A 26,067-nucleotide genomic window follows, 5' to 3' on the forward strand; every position below is an offset into this window, starting at 1 on the left:
CAGTATTACCAGATCTAGCTCCAACAAGATGTAAGTTGAAAATGATTTTTTGGGTTGGCAAGCTCAGGAGCGCAATGTTAAATATGTAAGATGCGGGTGGGCTGGTATAATTTCTCAAGATTGGTTACTCTGCTGTTCTCATATTTGGCGTGCGGCTTCCTTATAATTAGTACAAGAACCCTATTCTTTTGGTAGAGGTCAAATGTCATTTTGTGGTCAGGAGAGGGCAAAATGTAAAACTCTCAAAAGCGCTGTATCTCCAGAACCTAAAAACGAGAGGAGCTCATATATGCATGGTAGGACAGCCTTACATAATGTAACTTATTTTTTGCATAATTTGGTGCAGGCCAGAGTTCATTTAAGGTCACCAGGGGACAAAACTTGAAATCCTTGTAAACACGATATATATAAGAAACTTTATTGGGTCTCATATTTTGTTTTTGGCTTCCCAATAATGAGTACATGTACCTTATTGTTTTTGGTGGAGGTCAAAAGGTCATTGGGGCTCATCAAAGTTCACACTCTTTAAAACCATATAAATACATACCTTGTAAACACGATAACCTAAGATAGTTTACATCACTTAGCTCATATTTGCCATGTGTCTTTCCTACAGTGAGTACAAGAACCCTATAATTTTGGGTGGGTCAAAGGTAATTTGGGGTCAGCAGAGGTCCAAATGACAAAAAACGAAGTTATACTTCATCTTGAGAACTTTACCTTCACTGAAACACATGTATGCATGATAGATTATACCCAAATGATAAGTCAAATTACTGCACAATTTGTTATTTGGTGAAAGTTCACATAAGGTTGGCAGAAGTCAAACCCTGCGACATTTCCGAACGGTCAGGTCTCAATAAAGATGTGAATCTTAACTAAACACTTTTGCTGATTTGACTTCCCCATGTGTAGTCGAACCTCCTTGCTGTTTTAGGTGGAGGTCAAAGGTCGGCTAAGGCACATTCGGGATGAACTGCAGCCAGGGTTATAATTTGCAAACTACCGTACTCTTGGGCTGCAAATTATGTAATGTATTTAAAATGAAGTAACCGCTGAGGGGGGTGTTTCCCTCTGGTTTCCAAAGGTAACTGGCAATTTGCCATAATGATTACGTACTGCTTCTGCTGCACATTTACGAGTCATAGTGGTTTTACAAACATGGAAATTGATACTTTTCATCCAAAACAAGAGTACTTAATTATGAAAATCGGCACTTGTCAGATTTACCACAGAAGTGGACAGAGATATTTGCTTCACGACTCCCTTTCCCCGGCCCATGTCCTCCGTTAAAGGAAGACATGAGATATAAGCTGTGTTAACTAAATAACCTGAAATAGAAATCATCACGATCTGGCTTTAATTTGTGCGCGTGCTCCTGCAGTGTTTTGTTCACAACAATTATGATGATAACATTGAAGCATGAAAACTTCTATTCAAGACGCAAATATTGTAAAAAAGCAACAGACGGGAAATGCATTGAACAAGACTTTTTGTTTTATAAAACCGTCAACCGTAGCAAACTTTGAGTTTTGAACAAATATATGTAATGCTATAGTCAGCGTTGGTAAGAAAAACGTACTGTAGAGTCCAAACGTCCCTTTGTAGCCCATATAGGCCTACTAACGAGGAACCAACACATCGAAAAGATTTGACGAACAACTGTGTAAGGTAAGTTGTAGTTTTTATCGGAATACTGTGGTCCAATAGAAAACGCCAAGGTGATAAATTTGGTTGGTTTTGAATTAACACTAACTTTTGTTAATAAGACTTAAATAAGACCGAATCAACCCAATTTACTAGTACGAAGCTGTCATCATCTTTGAGAGAGCAAAGCAATCTATTGTCTCCACCAAAAAGCATGGCGCTATGACCGTAATGATATGACCAGGATTCGCACCTGCAAACCTTAGATTGCAAGTCCATTGCCATAACCTCTTGTCCACAATGCTTTACAAATTTATTTTACACTTTCCATTGACACCACGTTATTTAGTTCTTTTCATGAAGGAGGGCTATCATGGATATTTATTCTATGATTACAAGGTAACTTTTGGGTAGGGGAGGGGTACCTGGACAGAATGTTAGGGGTTGGGGGAGGGGTGCTCTCAGGCCCTCTGCGAGTTGTATAATCAATGAGTCAGGATCACATTAGACTTGTAGAAGTAAACATCTCATGCTCGCCTGGTAGCAGCTTTACTGTAGCTTAACCTTTAACAATGGTAGTAAAGAACTGGACGAAACTGGACCAAAAATTGTGAAATTAAGAAAAATCGGGATGAATGCATGAACATTGTATGTAATATTTTTCTAAGTAACTATAGCAACAGCTTCGAAAATCTATTGCATTTCATGGAACATCACAAAATAATAAACAGAAAGTTTTCAAAGTATCTCTGAGTTTTTTGTTTTTGTTTCAAAGTTTGGTTTTTGGTGTTTGTGTGCGGTGTTGGTGGGGGGGGGGGGGGGTGGATGTGTGGCGTGAGTATGAAAATGATTATCCTTTTGGTTTTCCTAATGGATTTACCAATCGATTCTTCATCATCATTTACCAGTGAGATTATAAATTTCTCATAATATTCTCATTGTTACGTGTTCAGTCTAAATTTAAATACTTATATTCTTGGATTTTTAAAGTTTTCATAATTAATATGAATTCTTAAGATATTTTCCAGAAACCTGTTCGACAGGGCATGGTCTTTTTTGACTTGATCTTAGGCATTGAATTATGTTCTTCAAATATATATATAGGGCGGCCTACTAATAAAGGGGTACAAATTCTGTTTCTTAAGAAACATACGGACATACGGTGGAGGCTGAAAGTTTTTTCACTGTTCTTGATTTTCCAACTCATTACGATATTCATTTATATATATATATGAATACATGAATACATAACCCACATTCTTCCTGTTTCGGATAACCTACCTATAGGCGGCCTTTCCAACTCTTCTAACACCGTCTGGAAGTTTCACTGATACAGTGTATGTTACATCATATTTATATAATATAGAAAGTATATATGTATATATATATATATATATATATATTTATATATATATGTACAATGTCAATATTTATTTTCTGACCTTGATGACGTATTCAAGTAACAGGGGAATTCTTCTCTGTTTTCCCAAATACAAAAGATTCAATGCACTCAGCCGTGCAGTCTTGCTGGGCCTTAAACATGTATAGTTGTAGTAATGTTGTAGAGACTATATTACATATAATTGTAACTACAGGAGACGTCTTTGTGCCAAGACTTAAAAGTGAGTAGTCATAGAACTAGCTTATTCATATCCATTTCGACGATTGATATTTTTAAGTAATTTGTAATGTTTGTATGTTTGTATAATATTTTGACTTGGAGAGTCGAATACTCTACAAAGACGTAAACAAAACCACGGAACATCGATACATTTGAGCTGCTTGCGTTGAACTAGTTTATAATGTGTAGGACCATATAATAGGACGTATAGTTGTAAGTCCAAGCCGTAACAATACCGTATGTATATATATATATATATATATATATATATATATATATATATATATATATATATATATATGAGTTCTCCCAAATACAATTCACTGTTTCAATGAACCTAAGGATTGTGAGGCGGACACTCTAACCGCTGAACCAAGCGTTTGCCTTTAGGACAGCTCATAGTATACAGCTATATTTATTTAAATAAATATCCTTCTCTTTCAGGTCCAGACTATTTTAACCATGTCGCACTACGATAATGCTGGGTTAACTATGTGAGTATCCATACCGACTATTTTAAACAGTTCCCGGTAACTACCGTATCATTGTTTTTCCATCTTTCTTTCATTGAACTGTATGTATCTCAAACCAGTGGGATCTATAGGCGTCTGACTTTCTTTTCGGTGCATATTTTTAAACGTTGAAATCTCAATTACCTTATCAAAGAAAAGGAATCCACAAATAATATTATTTAATATTGAACGTTTGGGTGTTGGGGGTACATTCATATTTTCCCCTCAAAATTAGTTATAAGCACAACCTTAAAGGCACTGAAGACTCGCCCCAAACCGCGTGCCGCCCTCTGAAAAAAAGTTTCCGTTGCTTGCAAGTGAAGTTTTCTGCTTGTCGCTACAAAATGCAGACAGTAATGAAACAAGATACATTGTTATCTTTAGCTGGACCTGAGATGTCCATGGCTGTATCGTTTGTACACTGTGCTGTAGGTATTGTCCGCAGCTGTATGTACTGACTGCATGTACACTAGTGTCTAATTACCGACGGTAGCAAGCTGTGTGTGTATTTTCTGGGATCGATGGTGGTGTCTAACACTTCTGTTACACTTCATTCGAAACTAGGTTAAATTACCGGCATGAGACGTTTCTTTGAGCGCGTGTCTTCTCACCCTTTAATAAAGTGTCAGTGTGTAACTCAGTCGGTATGTTTTCGAACTTCCAAGCGACGGTCATTATTGATGCAGACGTCACGAGCAATCTGTTTGGCTGAAAACTTCGTAATTGCAAACCTGTTTGGGAAATGAAATCGTGGCCGGGAGATTGGTCGAAAAACCGGGTGACTTCCGGTAAAACCGTGAGAGTTGATAGGTCTGCAGGATGATGCACATCCTGACCCACACCCCTCCCCAAAATGAGAGTCGCAATCAACGAACCGACAACCACACCAGTTATTCGTTAAATTCTGATTCTCCTCCAGCCCGTCCACAAAAGATTGATAACCTTAACAAAATCAGTCTGGGGTGGAAAAATTGGAATTTGCTCCTCCCCTCCACAATTGAAATAGTGTGCGGCATTTCACTGACATCATTATTCCATGTTTTTTTTTTTATAGTGTTCGGCTTTGTTGTAAATGTTAGCCTTTCGGTGACTCACTCACTGAATTCTTCATCTCTTTGCAGTTTTATTGTCATACTGGTTGTGGTAAAGGTGTTGATATATTCGCTCTGGATTTATGCTAGGTGCACTAGGAAAAATCGAGTACAAAGGCGTACACTCGTTGTCGTCCAACAACCAACTCAAACCGTGGTAAGTCTATATGGAACGCCAATACCGACAAATATAAAACATTATATATGGCTGCTTCAATTAGGAATTAATGCTTCATGTATACACTATGACTGGAAGGCATTACTATCACGCAGACTGAGGATCTCGTTTGTAACAAGGTGGGCAATTTTGAGCATCTCAAGTAATGTTAAAGTTATGAAGTACCCCAGCTCGCAAACCTTTGCATGAGTAATTGTATACTATCTGTCTGTCTGTCTGTCCGTCTATCTATCCATTCATCCATCCATCCATCCATCCATCCACCCATTCATCCATCCATCCATTTGGCTATCTATATAATTTGTTTTTTTTACTCATTGCAGGTTCAAGGCGTAGAGAACCCAATGTACCCAGTAGCTCATGGTGGAGTATGGCATGGCCCCTATCCATCCAATGCACCCCCCGGTGTTATTCCCCAAGACTTACCACCGAGATACGAAGAGAGAGCAAAGACCACGGGGGTGTCCATGCCACAAGAAAACCTTACGGCATAGTCCGCCGGGGATCTTAATGTAATATATGAGCCCTTGTCGATGTAGAATTGGGTTCAGACATTTGTAATCTTCGATTTTGTAGTTATTCTCACTTATTCATATATTTTTTGAAGACAAAAAGTTTTACTGAAAGACTTGTAACAGTCCACTTTTGAAAGTTCATTAGTTGAAAATATATATATATTTGCTTTTGTTCTTATATCTCTTTAACTAATACATAGCCTATATAGAAATGAAACCTTTTGTAATGTAGGTATATACGCATACAATGGGTTGGATACTATTGTGACTAGGGCGTTCTAGCATTCATATATGGTCAGCCTATATGGTAGCTACTTATATTTTTAATATGCGTTAAACATTCAGCCATCTTAACATCCACATATGATATATATATATATATATATATATATATATACATACATATATATATATATATATATATATATACATATATATATATATATGTATACATACTTCAGTAATGGAGTTAATTACGTAAATATCCCCAAAATTACATGACCGTATACTCATTGCCTTAGCTGCCGATATCTAACAGTCTACTTTCTATACACTATAAAAATAGTATTTGTATACAGTATACTTTCTATACACTATAAAACTAGTATTTGTATACAGTATACTTTCTATACACTATAAAACTAGTATTTGTAGAGTTAGTCAATACTTCGTCAAGCCTCAAACCTGATTAACGTTGCGCATGCCATTCTACAATCAGTTTTCAAATTGGTCAGTTTATGGAAACCTTATGTTTATAACAATTACATTAGCGTACTAAATTACTAACATATAGTCACTCCACCCTTCCCTCACCTTGCCGCGCACACCTCCATTCGACCTAAAGGGGACTTAGAGAGAATAGTTAAATTAGCGGCACCATTATACTGCAACCCCGATAACTGCTAGATGTTTGTTTAGAATTATGATGAGCTGGACAACCATTCCATATCGACATCACTAAATCGACGTCTTCCTTACGTGAAAAGGAATTAGGGGTATTTATTGTTTCTTTATTGTCATATCTAAATTTCAATAATTCCAACGGTGTGTGTTTTAGACAATCATTCCTTGTTTGAAACGCCAAACATTAACATGTTCAATATATATAAATCTTACAGAGGTGACCAAACGGCGCTTAATTAACGGAATCCATATTTACAATAAACTTCAGATATTTGAGAGCTCGCAAGACATAAATAAAGTTGGCAATGTACCTTTTCTATTAAATGTGATTGCAATCTCTGCTATAACATATTTCAGCATATTAAATACCAACCTGGCAGCCTCACGTGGCTCATGAGTGAACCGATACTCATATGTGTTACAGGCAGGGACGTCGCTAGAGGGGGTGTGGGGGTGTGTCTCACCCCAAACTTGGTAAAACTGACGATAGTTGGAAAAAAATTGACCTTTTAATGAGTCATATTTACCACGTTTTCCTTGCCACTTTGAGAAATTGTATCTCGCGATTCTTATACTCCACTATACAAAATTTCGTGTGATTTTGAATACTCCAAAACCAATGCCTAATAGAACTACCGTCACAGGCGTAAGAGCCCAATTTGATTTTTTTTTTTTTTTTGGGGGGGGGGGGCTATAACGACTTGCCCGAAAAATGTAACCAAAATTTTTCGCGCGTTAATGTGCATATCATATAGGCATGCATCGGTTCATACATCGCATGCCAATAACATACAATCATTTTCCGTCGTTACAATATTAATGGTAATAATAATATAAGTTTAACCATTAAAAAACACATTGCAAATTATCTTTCTTTCAGTAGGTGCCCGAAAAGTTATCAGCATATTGCCCGAATTTTCACAAACATATTTGGTTGGGGGTGCATAATAACTTTGTGGAGTGAGTGCCAGTGGGTACAAATGTATCGAAAAAAGTTCGGAACAAAAGTGCAGTCGCGAAAGATGGGGTGTCTCACTGACACTGACCGTATCGTTGACGAGTAGCGGGGGGGGGGGGAGGGGGATGAAGGCAGCAGTCGGAATTTTCTTGCTTCAAAACCCATCCAGTTGGATTTTCAGCCACTACACCCACTCCCCCAATCATCAGGCCTTAGCTACGTCCCTGGTTACAGGTGGCACCAGTATATAGTTACTGTACTAGCTATGAGTATCGGCTGCACGAGTTACGGTTTGGTTATCCCTGCCACCGACGGTCGTTTTCTATATTCAAGTATAAATGATCATGCATTTCATCCTGACTCCCGACGACAATTTTCTCTGCAAATATCGGCTTATTTTTGTCACCAGTTATTTCAATTTTTTTGTGTTTTTTTGTTGATGAAATAATGTCGAAATTTATTTGCCAAATGGTAACTACATCATCTGAATTTTCAGGGGATCATTCATATCTTGACTATTTAAATTAACATTTGACCATTTGCCTGGCCTTTTGTGTTTGTGTGGTTGCAGGTTATTAATAATACATTTAAAGTATCAAACTGAGAGGGCTGATGTTTTTTACCCTCCAATAATAAGGTATCCAAACCGCAAAAGGGCGGGGGAGGGGACGGGACGAAATGCATTAGGGTCCCTATCTACAAAACATACCGGGAAACCTGTCTTTCCGTTCTGCCCACTCCCCGTCATATACGCAATCCCACCGTATAATGTCACATTTATATAAATTAAAAAAAAATAATAAATAGAAAAGCATATTTTCAGTATTACCAGATCTAGCTCCAACAAGATGTAAGTTGAAAATGATTTTTTGGGTTGGCAAGCTCAGGAGCGCAATGTTAAAATATGTAAGATGCGGGTGGGCTGGTATAATTTCTCAAGATTGGTTACTCTGCTGTTCTCATATTTGGCGTGTGGCTTCCTTATAATTAGTACAAGAACCCTATTCTTTTGGTAGAGGTCAAATGTCATTTTGTGGTCAGGAGAGGGCAAAATGTAAAAATCTCAAAAGCGCTGTATCTCCAGACCCTAAAAACGAGAGGAACTCATATATGCATGGTAGGACAGCCTTACATAATGTAACTTTTTTTTTGCATAATTTGGTGCAGGCCAGAGTTCATTTAAGGTCACCAGGGGACAAAACTTGAAATCCTTGTAAACACGATATACATAAGAAACCTTATTGGGTCTCATATTTTGTTTTTGGCTTCCCAACAATGAGTACATGTACCTTATTGTTTTTGGTGGAGGTCAAAAGGTCATTGGGGCTCATCAAAGGTCACACTCTTTAAAATCATATAAATACATACCTTGTAAACACGATAACCTAAGATAGTTTACATCACATAGCTCATATTTGCCATGTGTCTTTCCTACAGTGAGTACAAGAACCCTATAATTTTGGGTGGGTCAAAGGTAATTTGCGGTCAGCAGAGGTCCAAATGACAAATAGCAAAAATATACTTCATCTTGAGAACTTTACCTTCAAAACACATGAATGCATGATAGATTATACCCCAATGATAAGTCAAATTACTGCACAATTTGTTATTTGGTGAAAGTTCACATAAGGTTGGCAGAAATCAAACCCTGCGACATTTCCGAACGGTCAGGTTTCAATAAAGATGTGAATCTTAACTAAACACTTTTGCTGATTTGACTTCCCCATGTGTAGTAGAACCTCCTTGCTGTTTTAGGTGGAGGTCAAAGGTCGGCTAAGGCACATTCAGGATGAACTGCAGCCAGGGTTATAATTTGCAAACTACCGTACTCTTGGGCAGACTAGGGTTAAAGTTGCTGCTGGTTTGTTCTTGGATCCGTTACAGGTCCACAAGGGCTGCGCGACAACGTACAGTCGTTGTTATTCAACAGCCGGCAAATCGAAGTGGGGTAAGTCTTCATGGAACGCCATACGAAGAACATTAAACACACAATAATTGTAGGCCATATGCCGGAGTATAAATGTTGCCTCGATTTGTCATTTTCTACATACGTTGGTTGAGAATGAAAATTTGGACAGTAGAAATAACACCATACTCACAATTGAACCATTCCCTATTCCTACTCCTCCCTTCAACCCAAGCCCCCCCCAATCCCCCTCCTCCCCGTTTCCCAACTATTTTCACAATATGATTTAGTGTACGGACTACCGTACCCAAAATGTTAAGTTTATTAAAAACAAAAGAATCATGTATGTGGTTCTCATTTACGTCAGAGCCCCATATGTGTAAAAACCATTTTTTTTAAATTTGAATTTGTGTTGCTATGAGGGACGCAACTACTGTTTTTCAAACTGGGGTAGGGGCTAGGATGTTGAGTCGTCCAGGGGACGGGGGCACCCCTCCTCTTTGAGAAACTTTGGTAAATGGAGGTTGCTTAATTGCAAAATGTCCGAATTTGGTTCGCCTACGTTTGTATAGCTCGTTAATATACATTGGAGTATGCTAATTTATCATTTACTATTACAAGATATCTTACCCATTTTTTCATAGATTCATGGCGTAGAGAATCAAATGTACTCGGAAGCTCACGGTGGTCAATGGCAAGGCCCTGTCCCAACTGGTGGAATTCCACCTCAATCTGTCCAAAAGGACCCACCACCGGGCTACCATCAAATTCAAAAGTGAAACCATCCATTGTAATTGCCGCCCAATCCTGGAGCACGCTAAAAATATTGGAGATTGATTTCAGTGTTTATCTTGATGTTGGGGTGGGTGGAGGGGAGGGGATTGGACGGGTTTGAGGGGTTTGGACAATTTTGGCATTATAGCCAAAGGCTCGCTAGATATGGTGTTGTTCTGGAAGATATGTTGATAATGTAAACAAAACATGTTACTGTGTATCAGTAATCATAGGCGTAGGACCCCAATTTGATTGGGGCGGGGGGGGGGGGTGAGGGGGGGGGGTTGTAACGTCTTGCCCGAAAATGGTAATGTACATATAATATAAGCATGCATCGGTTATCACATCGCATCAACGAGGTAAATGAATCTGGAGAAACTATCACACAGTAAATACTCGCGTACGCGCGTACCATGTATGGAGGGTCATGTGATGTGTTCCAGGGTGGTACTAATATACTACTGTCCCTATTACGCATGATGATTTCACCCAACTAGTACGTAAATGTGTTTGCGTGCCTAGGGCAGCAGACGACACCCGTTACCTAGCAATAACCGTGCCTGTAGCCTAACGTGATAGCTATATTCTCGTCGAGCAGCATTAGGCTCTGTTCCATGGAGAATTCCGTAGTTGCACTGAACTAAACATTTCCCCACATTTCCCATTTCTACATTCACTTATAGCGTGTAGTAATAACGTTAGGCCATATGAGACAAAGCTTGCCCCTAGAGCTGTATTAATAAGTAAGATTATGTAGAAAGCCTGCCTTCATTCAAGAGAATAAGGTTGAATGTTAGCATATTAGCACTATTTCGTAGGCCTGAAGTACCAGTACCTTCTTATGCCGTTAGTTCCCATGTCCGAACCGACCAATCTTTCACGAAGTCACTAACACTGTTCTCGAACTGCTACAGAGAAATATCAGTATAGTACCACCCTGGAACACATCACATGACCCTCCATACATGGTACGCGCGCACCCAATTGACATGAATCCTCCAGATTCATTTACCTCGTTGCATCGCATCATCCGCGGGATCCTAATGTAAACAACGAAATGTCTTATGGAGAAAAAGCATGGAGGGCCAATTATGTCAAAAATCTCTTTTACATTAGTAATGGCGAATTAGTCGGGCAAGCTTAGAACTTTATTTAAATAACCAAGGATTTTTTTTAAACTATTGATTTCCTTTAGCTGCATCATTGCAATTTATTTTTCTTTCAGTAGGTGCCCTAAAATTCTCAGCATATTGTCCGACTTTTCACAAAAATATTTGGTTGGGGGGGGGAGGGGGGGGCTGCATCCATCATCCATCCCCTGCCTCCTACGCCTATGTCAGTAATGGAACAATATACCACATGTCGCTGTGGTAACGTATCGCGTACAAAACATGTACACTTTTAACGTAATATTTTACACCAGGTACGAATCTTTCATAACACCATCATATTTGGTTATGCCTCTTGAACGTCAAGAGTATGCAATTTTATAATTTTATATCGAAGGTCGATATGTCAGATTCCATGAAAGGCATTTGCAGTATCCGGAAGAGAGGATTTAAGAAGGAAAAAAAAACCCATGATATTCTGATTGTTTCACGGTGTTAATATTTGTTCCCAAAGAAAGAAGGGAAGTCGTAGACCTTGAATGTTGGAAATTTAATGGTTTGAGGAAAAGTTTACAGGACAGTTTTTTTTTTGCGGTATAGGATCAATTATACCATGATCATGACTTGGGCTAGAATTATTTCTCATATTACCCGCCGAAAAAATATACATATATGGTTCCAAATATATATGGTTCCAAATACGGGATTGGGAAATGAACCGGAGAGGGTGAAGGATGAGTGGGAGGAGAAAAATCCCTTCACTGATCTTAATAAGATATCAACCCATGGTCTGAATGTTTTTTTTAATGATACGCGGAATTTAAAGGTGACATGTTACATTTTTCTCTTCTGTTAACACTAACATGTATAGTAACACAGAGGATTAATTATAAGATTATGACTTAATGACTTACAGGACTGCTTTTAAGTTTATTTTGGACTTTTTTTTAAGTTGAGGTGGTGGGGGGGGGGTGGGTGTGGATGGGTAGAGTACTTTAACCCCAAAACAAAATGTAGATCATTAATTTGTCCATGTATCAGCTGTTACTGAAAATATAAAAGTAATAATCGCAAACAATTTTGTGTTTCTTTTTTATGATTTGATAATCTCATCAGGGGTGGATGGACAGAGAGAGAGGCCCGGGAGTGGGTTCCCGCTTCTGAAATGATTTTGGCATTATAAGTAGCCGCAAACATAAGTTTGTTCAAACCAAGGTAGCCTGTAATAGTCCCACTATATATATATATATATATATATATATATATATATATATATATATATATATATATATATATATATATATATATATATATATATATATATAAAACCAGTTAGAATGGATACCTGGTGGGTGGGAGCAAATGCGTTTAAGTTTAAGGCTTTGGCTGTAAACAATAGAACTCTTAAGATTATGTGGGTGAAAACTATTAAAGTGTAAAAATATAGTGGGCTAATTATAATAGACCGAAGTGGTTAAGGTATTGCCTTCCAACTTGACCAGAACATCTAGAAATGATATCTAATGTTTAGAAACGGGACAAACTAAAACGAATGACAGCGAATGACCGAATGACAATTGACTTTGTACAGGGTAAATTATCATTTGCGAATGACAGCGAATGACAGCGAATGACAACGAATGACAACGAATGACAGTGTTGAGTGGAGATAGAATGATTAACGGAGTGGAGTAAATGCGGTTGTTGGTTTTCTGCGCAAAAATGATTTGAGGAAAATCGCATGTTACGTGGTTGTAGGGTTTTGGTGTAATTTACGGATAGAAACCACAGGAAAGCATTTTGTGTGAGAATGCGCTTGAGTGCTGTGCTTTTTACCTCTGTAGATTTATATAGAAAGATAACTGAAGCCGTTTCAAGATTATAGTATTGTTAGTTTCTAACAATTAATATTGGATAAATGACGTTAAATTTACTTTTGAAAATCAGACTTACAATTTCGCTTACTATAAGGTGCGTTTTTATCTTGTCCGTACTTTACTAGATCTAGATACCCACGAAGTCTGAACTGTGATATCCGGTTGAAGCAAATGTCTGTGCTGTCATTATTGTCATTCGTTTTAGTCAACGCATTTTTTTAGTGTGTACAACATATTGTCATTCGTTATGTGTAACGCAATTGTCATTCGTTTTAGTAACACCCTTAGAAACTTCGACAGAAAATTTAATGATGTCATGAAAAGAATTAACATGATCAAAGAAAGACTTAATAGATTCCTCACCATGCGGCCAGACAAAGAATATATATCTTCAATGTATCTATAATAATGTGATGGCTTTAGAGGAGAAGTGGATAGCATGTCCTGTTCCAATGCGTGCATAAATATGTTGGCGTAACATGGTGCCATCTTAGTGCTCATAGCGGTACCATTGATTTGGAGATATTATTTCCCATTAAAAGAGAAATAATTATTTCCCATTACTATATATATATATTATGTTGACATATTCTGCCTTACTCTAGAAATCAAACATGATGCTAACCAACTCGAAATCATTTGTGATTCCTTAAGCCGGATCTCTAAAGAGATACTTTGAACAGACTTAATGTTAATGAAATTGAGGTAAACGACAAAGGCAAATGAAGATATATATAATTGAAATCGTAATGAGTTGGAAAATCAAGACCAGTACAGTAAATAAACTTCCAGCCTCCACCGCGATTCGAACCCGGACCTCACGCTGTACATGCGAACACCCTAGCCACTAAGCTATGGACTTTGTAAATTTTGTAACTAGGTTTTTAACTTTTTTCATGATCGTTCAAATCAAATTGTTTTGTCATCGCATGCCAGCGACTTTGGAATTTCATTATTCACACCTGTTACACAAAGGTGAAATCGTTACCACAGCAACAGATCACTCAGGTAGACGCTTCAACCAATGGGAGACGTGTTAGAGGTATTTCATTTCGCTGAACGCATACATAGCACACAGCATACATAAAATATCACGTACAAAATCTAATAATTCGACCAGACGTAGATTAGGCTACGTAAAACGGTCGGTAGTGAAAGTTGTTTACTTTACGCAAACTAAGATTTATTTGCATCTTTCATTTGATTGTTTCAGTTTAACGGAAACATTATTCTTTCGTAGAGATGAATTTAGTGGCAGGTGACAGTCATTCCCATTATTAGAATACAACTTAGCCCAATTTAAGGTAAGTTTCCTTGGCTAGGCCTAGGCTAGCCTGATATTTAGAAAGGAGCTGTTTCGCAGGTTTGGCTCACAATCACGTTAATCTTTGCGTTAGGCCATATTTTTCTGTATGAGATGGTTCGTGTGGGTTTGTAATATATTATAAGTAAGCTAAAGTTAAGCCCAAAGCAAGGTCCTTTATTTGGGCCTATGATCTTTGCTCTGGCATTGAATACAATTCAGGTGATTTGCTTCCATTGGCACATGATTTCATGAAGACCTGGGATATTGGCCAAAGTCCTTACATTAATGATCGCAATAGGCGAAGCCTAACAGTAACACTGTAACAGTAACCCTATATTAGCAGCATAGCTTATGCAAGACTGGAGTAATGTGAACCGTCAATTTATTTTGGTCAGAATCTCAGCTTATCAGGACAAAATATACTTATCGTTAACAAACAAAATATAGCCTAGGCCTACTGAAATTGTGATCAAACATGTGACTGTGCCTTGGAAAACAAGTGCAGAGCTCAATCTAAGCCAACTAAATTTGTTTCAAGATAAGAATTTCAAAAGCTGTTGACTGATACGGCCTAGTCAAATGAAAAAACCGATTCACAAAAATTTCAGTTTCAAGATTAAACCAAGAAATTGTTCATCTCTTGTGATTAAATGATGGAAATGATGTAAACAACATGATTTTTGCATGAAAGAAGGTTGCTTTGGGGCCTACATTAAGATAAAACACAATGTTTGTATTGGGCTAAAGACGCTGGAACATACAGTACCATATATGGGTCTTGCTTTAGCTTAATGTAAACTCCTCTCCTAATTTATGAAACCTAATTAACAAATATCCAAGTTTGATTTTGCCGTACGTTTCGTTTATGTCTTGAACAAACTGCTAATTTTGCCCTTGGATTTGGCAGTTTTTTTTAGTCAAAGTCTGTACAAAAACATTCTTCCATGCTTTTACGATAATTTATTTAAACTTCAATTTAATAGTTCATCTCTGTGCTTGGGAAGATATTATTAATGTTCTTTGTTTGCAATTTACAAAAGAGGCTTGTCAGGATTTCAAACCAAAACGTTGATTTAAAGCTGAATGTTTTATTTTTGGCAAGGAGATGCAGTACATTAGCTTTACTCCCATATGAAATGTTTAATTAATTAAAATTAAATGTTTAATTAATTAATTAATTAATTAATTAATTAATTAAATGTTTAATTAATGAACGTACTTTGCTTTTCAAGAAACAAGATGACCAGTGACTCAAGACACTACAAACAATTGTTGGTGGTTGTCATCCTTGTGATGCTTCATGTGGACTTCCAAGTATGTGGTCAAACTCCAATGGTCAATGTTGCCTTAAACAAGCCGGTGACTGCCCATGTTACATGTGGTAGTCCAATAGAAGATTTTTACGCCCACAAAGAAATTAGCAAACTAGCCCAGGACCGAGTCCGTTCTATCTGTGACAGCTCCAACGCTACATTGGCTCATCCTCCAAGCAATGCAGTAGATTTAGATTCTTCAATCGGAGAGAATTACACCTGGTGGCAGAGCACTTCCAAGAATAATCTTCTGACTCTGGGATTTAACAATCCAGACACTATCTTTACAGTTGACTTGCAAGAGGTAAGTTTTCAAAAGTAATCATCAGTGAAGGTTTCTTGCAAAGTGAACTTTACTTCCAGCAAAAAGTAAAATTTCCAAAGGTTCTTAGATCCTCATTCACAACAATCCAATTACATGAATACATTTTCCGGAGGAGAAAATAAAATTGACAGTTACTTATAACTTATTTAAGCAGTGTGTGTAAAACGACTTGTTAAAGTGTGTGCGACGGTGACCATTTCTTGTCTTTCTGTCCTCTATTGGAGTTAAATATAGATCCATCATCTTTCTCCAACTGGGGTCTATGTACCCCCATGGCGTCATTGGAAAGTTTTGATTTTTTCAATTTTCATAACATTTACTAAAAGCTCATTTGTTGTAACAAAATTGTAAATAAAATACCAACTTAACAAACTTTAAAGTTGTAAACTAAGGCCCTCCATACATAAAAGAAGTGTGGAAAAAAAAACAATAAAAAAGCAAGAAGACTAGGTGAACACAAGCACAAAACAGTGTTTACCTTAGATGAAAACATTAATCGCGATCATATTGACTACTTAAGTAACATCTTATCTTATTCTTAAAGGTGGATTCGCTACAACAAGTGACTTTTAAATTATCGGGAATGGTATTCCATAATTTTTGTATAAGTAATATTGTGGTTGGAAAGGTGGAGACAATCACGGGATATTGATATGTTTAGAGAAGAATTGGTTGGTCGACAATGAGTGTTAGTACGGACTAAGAAGAGATCTCGCGACATCACATTTCCTAACCATGGTCTCAATCATGGTTGGGCTGAGGTCATTAGTTTTTACTTGCTTTGTCTGGGGGTCAACAAATGTACTTGATTGTCCCTAGGGTTCTGTGGATGGAACAAAGGATGAGAAAATAGGATTTAGATAGCTGTTCAAAGGAATAAAATGTACATATGCAGTATAATTCTTTGACATTATTTGTGGTGCCAGCGACGTAGCCAGGAATTTGAAAGGGGGGGAGCACTTTTTGCGATTGATATCGATTTTCAAAAATTTAGGCACGACTATCTGAGCGGAGCGCCACCATCGGTTGGCGCGGAGCGTAGGCCTACAAGAAAATTTTTGGTTTTACAAACCCCCCAGATGGCCGGAAACTGCCCTTCTCGAGTGTTCATGCTGGTTCCATGGCCTCTTCCTAACTTGAGACACCTCATTCAATATCACTTTTCAACCAAAAAACAAACGAGTTAAGATACATAAAGAATTCAAAAATACATAATGTATTTAAAATTAGCAAGGTACATGTACAGAGTAGTCTTACTTTTCAACTGCTGATACTTGTAGTTACATATATAGATAGGCCAGAAATGTCTTAGATACAACTATAGCCAGTTGTTTAAGTTAGCCTAATAAGAGAAGGCGAGAGCTATCCGACGATTGCCATCTGATTCAAATTTCTCAACTGTTTTCTCAACTGAAATATTATCTGCGTAAACAGGTTCTTAACTAGATGTTACAACACTGACAAGATCGGATCCTATAGTCTTTTTCGGCGGGTAGAGTGTTGAATGAAACGGCACGCGATAGAAATGACAGCCTAAATTAGAAGACTAGGTCACCTAATTAAGCCATATTCTTGCTACGTTCATTTCAATAGTTATTCCTGTCTAGACTCTTAAACTCGTCCAGCATGCTTATGGATTTGAAATATGGGTGTTTTAGAAGAAAGATAACTTGGCCAAGAAAAGTGTAGGCCCGGGCCCACAGTGCTACATACTGGCTACGCCCCTGATCATATGATATCATATTATCAGCAGATTTTGTTTCCTGTTTGAATTCTTTTACATGTTCTTTTACATAATATATCAGAAAGACAAACATAGTGCTCTTTTACAATTTTTCAAGTAGGATGATTCTTGTTTATTCCAATGTCTGGACTTTAATACATTTGACCAACTTAACTGATGGACAATATAAACTTTCATATTTTGGAATATAGCCAGATATGCAGTGGCCTAAAAACAAATATCGTTATCGCAGTGTATTAGCAGTGTAATAATTATTTATAGGAAGTGCGTATCACGTACGATTGCTAGCTTAGCTTCATAACATGCTGTTCGTGCAACAACTTAGGACGAATCATAGAAAGGATGAGAACGAACGTTGTCGACGTTGTTGTGCATACGGTTCGTGACATTCCATAGAGTGCGGTTAGGTAGGCAATATGTATTTTATTACGCAGTGGCCAACTGTAGGCTTGTAATAGGCTATAGGCTAAATTTAGCTAATTGCATCTGCCAAACTAAGTAAGTAGTTGAATCAGTAGGCGTGAATGTTACTACGATTATAATTGAGTTAACGGAGCTGACGAGTATTCAAGATCAAAAGAGCACTGACAAAATACCATGCTAAAAAAACGACAGTTTTTAAACATTTTTTTTCGACACTGAAAGGGGGGAGCGGTCGCTCCCCCTGCTCCCCCCCTGGCTACGTCCCTGTGTGGTGCTGTGCTATGATTCCTACATTTTGAAAATTGTTGATAAGTGAGTCTTCCAAAATTCAGAAGCATTTGCATGACATGATATTTTATTGATTTAAAAGAGGTAATTTTATGTCACTTATGAGTAATATTTGAACAGCTTAGTGCTGCTGTGCTTGCAATCAATGTTTCTTGTTTGAATATGAAGAGATCTGTTGACATGTAGGAGTACAGATGGAATTAATCAATAAGTGAAGCAATATACATGTACAAAGATAGCACTGTACAGGTATATATCAGTTTCCACACAGTCGCTCCTTGGAACCTTGATTTCTGTGAATTTGGGTGTGGTAATAATGCACCTTGAGTCATTTCAAGTTTATGCAAGTTTTAATCATTTTAAATGTACTAATTAATGCAATGAAGATCATGTCGGGTGAGAAATACTGAATACGATATATATATATATACAGTAATCAATAACATAACGATGTTAGTTCCATAATCCAATGGTGTATTTATATGAAACAAATTATATTTGAAGAAGTTTACAGAGTCAGGCAGACACATTCAAAAAACAGTTAAAGGCAATATCCAGTCTCAAGTTATTATACAAATGTTTACATACAAAATCATCTACAGTAATGTGTGCTGTGATGTCATTACAAAAATTGAAATCATATTATATTGCATATATACTAATGAAGAAGAACGCAAATTTGAGGTAGTAAGCCTCGGGAAGAATCACACAACCAGGAAGTATACGGTCTGTCGGTCTATTTTGTCAATACTGGATAAACAGTCACTTCTTGGCTAACAATATTCTGCACGGAAATCGGACGTCTCGCTTCAGTGATCGGTGAGTGGCCAAGCGCAAGAACAAAGAGCAATTAGCTCACAAGCACCGCATGTGAGCATCTAGACGTATCACATGGCGTAACTATCAATTTTAACCAGTAACAAGAATGTTACGGGGAAAACATTTAATACAAGGTAGGAAACAATCATTTAGATATAAATGAAAGTTAAATTCATAGAAATACTAAGATCCTCAACCCATTAAGAGAAAATATACAGGCACTACATTGTATGATGCCCACTAATATCAGCGTGAACAACTGACAGGGAGCAAGTCATGCCTACCCTGGATAACCTTGGTGAGATCTGTTTAAGTTAAAGCGACATGGGGGACCAAAACAAGAACATACTCTGGAAATTCCACTTTACTACACTAATACAGGTACATACGAGTAACAAATGGATATTATTCTGTCTGTTTCTAAAATATCGTAAATTTTTGTGGACCCCTAAAATACCACATGTGTTCTCTTTGATGTCCCGTCATTGAAACTTTACCTTCATGTAACTGTATGTGATTTATGGTTGTATATATAACTGAAATCTTCAAAAACGTTCTGTCCTTTCTTTATTGCATGGTATGTTGTAGATCTATACCATTCAACATGTCCGTATCCAGATGGGCGATTCGGTGAGGCCTGAACAAATGGCTCTCTTGAAGTCTAACGATGGGATTACTTTCACACCGTGGGAGTACAAGGTCTCCTCCGATTTCGACTGTTTCAATCTCTTCGATGTGTCTTCTGCTAACACAGCAGTTGAGTCATCAGAGACTGTGATATGTAGCCAGTACACGAGTGTTGAACAACCTAGAAATGAAATTGTAAGTTCTCTGAAGTAAAAGAAGCATCAACTGAGTCAATTTAAAATGAATCAGAGTTCAAAGGGTTATGTTGAAACTTGCACAGGGAATTTAGCAAATTTAGGTGCTTGTTGAATTTCAACCCGTGCAGTGTCAGTGTTGATGGGGCATGAACTCTTTTTGGTAATTATTCAGATATTATAGCCCTCCTTATAACTCAAAGAGAATCTACTTCCGGAGAAGTTCAGTACAAATATTCAGGGTCAAGTACTGTTCTTGACAAGTTAAACTTATTGGAAATGGCTTATCACTGTTATCCTATCAATCCACCATCTCTCTATGATATCAGACCTAGGGAAGTTCAAATGGATGCCACAGGGGTATGAAAATGGCTTTTTAAAACAGAGCTTAACAGGTATACTATGTGCAGGTATTAGAGCATGTATCTCTGATTCAGTGAAAATTATACTTGTATTATTGTATACTTGTATACTTGTATGTATATTTGTATATTGTATACTTGTATGATTGTATACTTGTATGTATATTTGTATATTGTATACTTGTATAATTGTATAATTGTATACTTCCTCAATTGCTTGTTAATGTACTTGCGTGTATGTGTGTGTATTTGTGTGTTATACTGTAACTGTTGAAAATTTTGAGAATTAGTTGCACTTTCATCAATGTTTATGTCCTCAATTGCCTAAACGATCGTCGCAGGTTTGCGATGGGATCGTAAAGGGTTATAACGAGTGTTTCACTAGGTGACACGAATGATGTCAGTCAGACTAATCTACCAATGCTTTTTAAATTGCATGACTTACAACAAGCTAAGCTTCTCCCTCTTAAACTCCTCCTGCCTCCAGATATCATTTGACTTCATCGTGCCCGAAGCATTGAAAGATTGGCAAAAAGCCAAGTACGTTCGGTTCGCATTTTACAACATGCCTCTGAGCTTTGGATTCTTATCTGATGTCTATGTAAGTTGGCTTTATTAAATATTTAGTGAAAGTGAGCACCTTTTTTCTTGTTATAAACCAGTTGCTTCTATTGTTTTGATAAACCATATGAGAGGTGTTCATACATATATCATGTTCCTTGTAGTCATTTTCTTCAGATGACAAATTGATCAAACCCAGACTATGCATGAATACAATACCGTCCTTTAACTGCCCATTTTCAGCACCATTACACGATACGTAACATTGAGGTCTTAGCCCCTTGCAACTGTAACAGTCATGCTGACGAATGCACTCTCCAGCCTTCCCCGGACAATCCAGATAGTCTACAGACCTACCAGTGTGAATGCAAGGGGAATACCAACGGAGCAAACTGTCAGGAATGTCTACCATTCTACAATCAGTTTGCCTATCAAACTGGAGAAAGAGGATATGTATGTCAAGGTTAGTGTCAGATTTAGTATGCTGAATAATGCTTTGACCTGTCATAACGCCTGTTTCTAAATTGGAATATTGGACATATAACAAAGGGGAGGGAGAACTTATTCAGGTACAACAAAAGCCCAACGTGATGTGATTTATAACTTGTCACTATAGTTTGAGACCTATTAAGACTTGACTTCTTCTATGAATTCTTGTTAAAATTTAATAAATTGTTTTCAAACTTATTATTATATAAATTATACATGAATTATGGATATTTTACAAAAGGTTATTTGTTTATGATTTTGTCACAGACTACCTCTGTGGTTACAAGAACCATTCTCTAGTACGAATTCTTATCTCCCCACGTAAGCTATTCTCTATGATGCTGTAGTGTAATACCATAGATACAGATTCCTCCCACAATTTTTTGCAATTTCAGTTCTGCCTCTTCATTATTGTTTTAAGCTGAGCTTTTCAGTAGAGCACTAAACCTCTGTAAAGAAATGCTTTGTTTTATTCTTTTATTGTTTTTCAGAGTGCAATTGCTTTGGTCATAGTCAAGAGTGCGTCTTTGATTCGGACATCGGCAGTGTTAATGCAAGTCTTGACCGTTTCGGCAACCTGTTTGGAGGAGGTGTCTGTCTTAACTGCAAAAATAATACAGCAGGTAAATTATATCAATTTTCAAAAATTTCATAATTGCCACTTAAAAAGCATACATTATTTGGGACAAAATGGTAATTAAGGTGGTACTGTAATGGGTCCATAAGAATCCTTACGTTTTTCTCTTTTCCTTGGCAATTTTGTTTGTTGATCTCCTTTATTTGACAAGAAAAAAGAGAAGGAAAGAAATGAAATGAAATAAAAAAGAAGTCTCACTGATCCACAAGTAAATTGACATTCTTTCTCTCTCCTAAGGGGTGAATTGTGAGTCGTGCAAGCTTTTGTATTTCCGACCTGCGGGCAAATCTGTGACAGACAAAGATGGCTGCCAACCATGTGACTGCTTCCTTCCTGGTACAAGGAGTGACTTTGACATAGAGAAGGGAGATTGTGTCACTGATCAAAACAATTTACAAGGCCTGGTTAGTATTCTATTTTTTGTGTCTTGGACCTTATGAAAATTCATATTAATGTGGTTTGGGATCCAACGTAAAAGTCTTTACATGGCAATAACTCCGCAACCTTAAGTCAGATTGTAGCCAGACTTGGTGTACAGTTGTTGGTCAATAGCTGGCATATGTAGACCTACACTTTTTGGGACCAATCTGGGCCCCCCAAAAATTCTGGGTGCATTTTTTGGCCAGGTGGGCCCAAATTTTATTTCCACATTTGGGACACATTCTTTGGGCCCAAATTTGTGGGGTTCAACATTTTTGATAGAATTACCTGTCCTGAAAATTTTTATTTTGCCAATTGATATTTGAGTTTGAGACTTTTATAAAAGGAAAAGTAATTTACTGAATGGTTGATACAACCACAATTCCCCATTTTTGTTTGGTTCCCACTTCCCCGCCATTTTCATCGAACGAAAAACCATCCAATAAGTGTGATCAACCCAAGGCAACCTTCTGGACATTGTCATCAAGAACGACATATTCAGCATTTATTTCTTGATTTCCTTCAACACCAGAAAAAGTCACATTAGTATTTATTGCATGCAAAGAGGAGCCTTTGAATATTCCACCTGTTTCTTCAATATTGAAAATTAGATATGCATGGTTACAGGAGTTAATTATTGATAATTAAATTTACAATTACATTACACTATGAAAACCATTGCTTCATTATTGGTAGGATGTTCAATAACAGTTGATTTTTAACTGTTACTAGTATTTTTAGTGTGTGATGACTGTATGATTATACTGTAACAATAGCCTATACTGATCTAAGTTGGTAATTAGCCTGAAGAAAAGGGTAAATTATTAGGAAAATTGCAATCATTCCAAAGAATGTAATTCTTGATTACTCATACTACATACATGCTCTCTGTTTTAAAGCAAAACAGCAGCCCATCCCCGGCTTAAAAAATACTTCCTTTGCTAAGACATGTGTACTATGTGCAGTGGCGGACTGGCCACACAGGCATTTGGGCAATGCCTGGTGGGCCAATGGACCGTTGGGCTGGGGAGCCTGGTAAAATTTACATCCCGTTTTTACAGAAGTTAATAGAATACAGACGGGATGTGTAGAAATATATATTTTAACTGTGGGAATCAGTCATGTAAAGACTGTCCTCAGTCTCTGCTGCTACAAGGTGCTCTTCAAGTTGAACCTTTTCACCGATGCTTACAAGAGCATTGGGCTTGCCTACATGCTGCTGGTACTGCTACCTGTGTCACAAGTGGCATGTGAACGTTCTTTCTCTGCCTTGAAGAGACTCCAAAAACGTTTGAAGAAGTACAATGACACAAGAACATTTTGAGGCGTTCATGTTGATGTTTGTGGAAAAAAGGATCTTGGACAAACTTGACACTAAAAATATCATTGATGGTGTGGCTGCTAGAAGCAGCAAACTGCATAGGCTCCTACTCTCGTAGACATGACATGTTGCTTGTGTTATTGAACATATATATTTTAATGGATTTTATTTAGGTTTTTTTTCAATGTTTTCAAGCATGTTGTCACAAAATGCTTGAAAAACTAATTAAAATCCAGTCTAAAACATATATTTTTACCTAGTTTTGTTTACGTTTTTAACTTTCCTCAGTTTAATCAAGTGTTGCTTCTGGAAATTATTTTTGGGTCTTCTTTTAAAGGATTATTGTAACCTACAAAATTGAGAAATATAGCACCATTTTGCATCTAGGCATTCCTTAACTTCAAAAAATATATATATGGGGGCACCCCCTCCCCTTAGACACCCTCCCCCAGGATGGCGATCACTAGTAAGTGACATATCAATGAATAATGGGCTGGTCTAGGTGCAAAATGTCCCGGCCGGTTTTAAGACCCAGTCCGCCCCTGACTATGTAAAGTAAAACACTAGCTAGCTGAAACAATCTTCCAGTACCTTCAAATGTAAAAAAAAAAATGATAGCAATTTTTATTTGAAATTCTGCTTTTTAAAGTGTAATATGAATAAATCATTGTTTCTTTTTTATTTCATTGTAGTCTCTTGGTGACTGTTATTGTAAATCTAAAGTGATTGGTCCAAGATGTGACCAATGCGCTCCTACCACCTACGAACTGACCGAAGCTAACCCTGATGGTTGCATAGGTAAAGTAACTAATATGTAATGGCTTAAAATGGATATTTTGTATTAAATTTGCCATCATCATTGTGGTACTGTGAATTTTAAAGGAACGCTTGAGAGGCTTTCTGAAATAGCTAGAGGAGGGAGGGAAGTGGATGGGGGGGGGGGGAGGGGGGCTCTGTCCTCTGGAATTTATTTTGATTGATCAACTTGATTCCCCACCCTTTTAAATGGTAAAATCCTTAACAAAAGGACAACATTAGTTTGAGATGCAGGTTTTCTGCAAATTCTTGTCCAAAAAAATATCATTAATAGTTTAAGTTATTTGTTGGAATAAGAGGCATCAAATAATTTAGTTTCAGGTTTGTTGTTGCTGTTTTTGTGTGTAGGTAGGTGTATCAATCATTATGTGATGTCCTGCAACAGTTTCTCTAAAAGAGAGGCATATATACTGTACAGTCCTATTGTTGTTGTTGTTAAAGAATCTCCTTGTTTTGGGTAAACCAGATGGAAGACATGAAAATGCTATGTTTGAAGAGAATGAATCTGGTGTAAACTGTGTTGAGAATGGCAGATTGAAACAACCCTTATGGTGACTGTCTATATCATTTGGTGTACTCATGGATATACAATGCATACATTCCACTGATCTTCTTAATTGGTCCCTCTGGTCTCTGCACTGTCTGTTTCTACAAGCTGCATGTTTCAACGTCATTTTCCCACAGACTGCGGTTGTTTCACACGGGGAACCATCGACAGCTCCGACGTATGTAACACCACAACGGGCCAGTGTCCATGTAAGATGGCGACCACCAACAGAGAGTGTGACCTATGCCTGGCTGGTTACTTTAATCTTTCGGCAGAGAATCCTAACGGCTGCACGGAATGCGGTTGTGATGTCGGAGGATCGACCTCTCTCGAATGCGACCGGGTCACCGGAGAGTGTCGTTGTAGACGCAGTGTGACTGGTAGACAGTGTAGCAGGTATGATACCATATCTAATAATAATTATAAGTAATATTTATATAGCGCATAATCAGCAAAGCTGTTCAATGCGCTTTACAAATGTAAAACCTAAAAACAAATAGTAATAAAAACCAAAATATTAAATATAAAGAACCAATGAGGCAAAAAATGTAAAAGCCAAAAGCAACAATATAAAAAAAATCAAAAAAATTTAATGCTTCATAATTTTCTCATTTGATTTCTATCATACCTTTGATCTTCACCTTCTATGAAAATCTGCCCTCAATGAAGGAGATATTTAACAGATTGATGAATTTTTTCTAGTAAAGAGGTAATTGGGAGCAAAGGTGGCATATATACTAACTTCAAGAAGAAGTAGATTGCGTTTGCAAATGATATGATTTGG

At 37.4% G+C, this 26,067-nt stretch overlaps 2 protein-coding genes across 7 annotated transcripts in view; both read left to right on the forward strand.

Moving 5' to 3' along the window:
* Nucleotides 1-1,526: 1,526 nt before the first annotated feature.
* On the forward strand, nucleotides 1,527-6,791 carry LOC139978241 (uncharacterized). 3 transcript variants are annotated; one of them, XM_071988245.1, is made up of 5 exons: nucleotides 1,569-1,671; nucleotides 2,935-2,984; nucleotides 3,713-3,762; nucleotides 4,902-5,028; nucleotides 5,373-6,791. In XM_071988245.1, the coding sequence occupies exons 3-5, from the start codon at nucleotides 3,731-3,733 to the stop codon at nucleotides 5,541-5,543; spliced, it is 330 nt and encodes a 109-aa protein (XP_071844346.1). In that variant the 5' UTR covers nucleotides 1,569-1,671; nucleotides 2,935-2,984; nucleotides 3,713-3,730; the 3' UTR covers nucleotides 5,544-6,791. The 3 variants fall into 3 exon arrangements, with proteins under 3 accessions (XP_071844345.1, XP_071844346.1, XP_071844344.1); XM_071988244.1 differs by lacking the exon at nucleotides 2,935-2,984 and having other exon boundaries at nucleotides 1,527-1,671; XM_071988243.1 differs by lacking the exons at nucleotides 1,569-1,671; nucleotides 2,935-2,984 and adding an exon at nucleotides 3,163-3,269.
* A 7,320-nt stretch (nucleotides 6,792-14,111) lies between these two features.
* Nucleotides 14,112-26,067, forward strand: part of LOC139978374 (laminin subunit alpha-2-like) — a 50,512-nt gene continuing 38,556 nt past the window's right edge. For 3 of the 4 annotated variants that reach the window (XM_071988524.1, XM_071988527.1, XM_071988526.1), the window contains exons 1-9: nucleotides 14,180-14,395; nucleotides 15,630-16,014; nucleotides 19,898-20,131; nucleotides 20,980-21,093; nucleotides 21,297-21,516; nucleotides 22,034-22,165; nucleotides 22,417-22,583; nucleotides 24,613-24,718; nucleotides 25,421-25,679. In XM_071988524.1, coding sequence (XP_071844625.1) covers nucleotides 15,637-16,014; nucleotides 19,898-20,131; nucleotides 20,980-21,093; nucleotides 21,297-21,516; nucleotides 22,034-22,165; nucleotides 22,417-22,583; nucleotides 24,613-24,718; nucleotides 25,421-25,679 — 1,610 coding nt within the window. In that variant the 5' untranslated portion in view covers nucleotides 14,180-14,395; nucleotides 15,630-15,636. Of the gene's footprint in view, nucleotides 14,134-14,179; nucleotides 14,396-15,629; nucleotides 16,015-19,897; nucleotides 20,132-20,979; nucleotides 21,094-21,296; nucleotides 21,517-22,033; nucleotides 22,166-22,416; nucleotides 22,584-24,612; nucleotides 24,719-25,420; nucleotides 25,680-26,067 lie in introns of those variants that run through there. The other variant, XM_071988525.1, reaches the window with a different exon arrangement.

Source organism: Apostichopus japonicus, chromosome 13 (assembly GCF_037975245.1).
Source record: "Apostichopus japonicus isolate 1M-3 chromosome 13, ASM3797524v1, whole genome shotgun sequence".
NCBI classification, from domain to species: Eukaryota; Metazoa; Echinodermata; class Holothuroidea; order Aspidochirotida; family Stichopodidae; genus Apostichopus; species Apostichopus japonicus.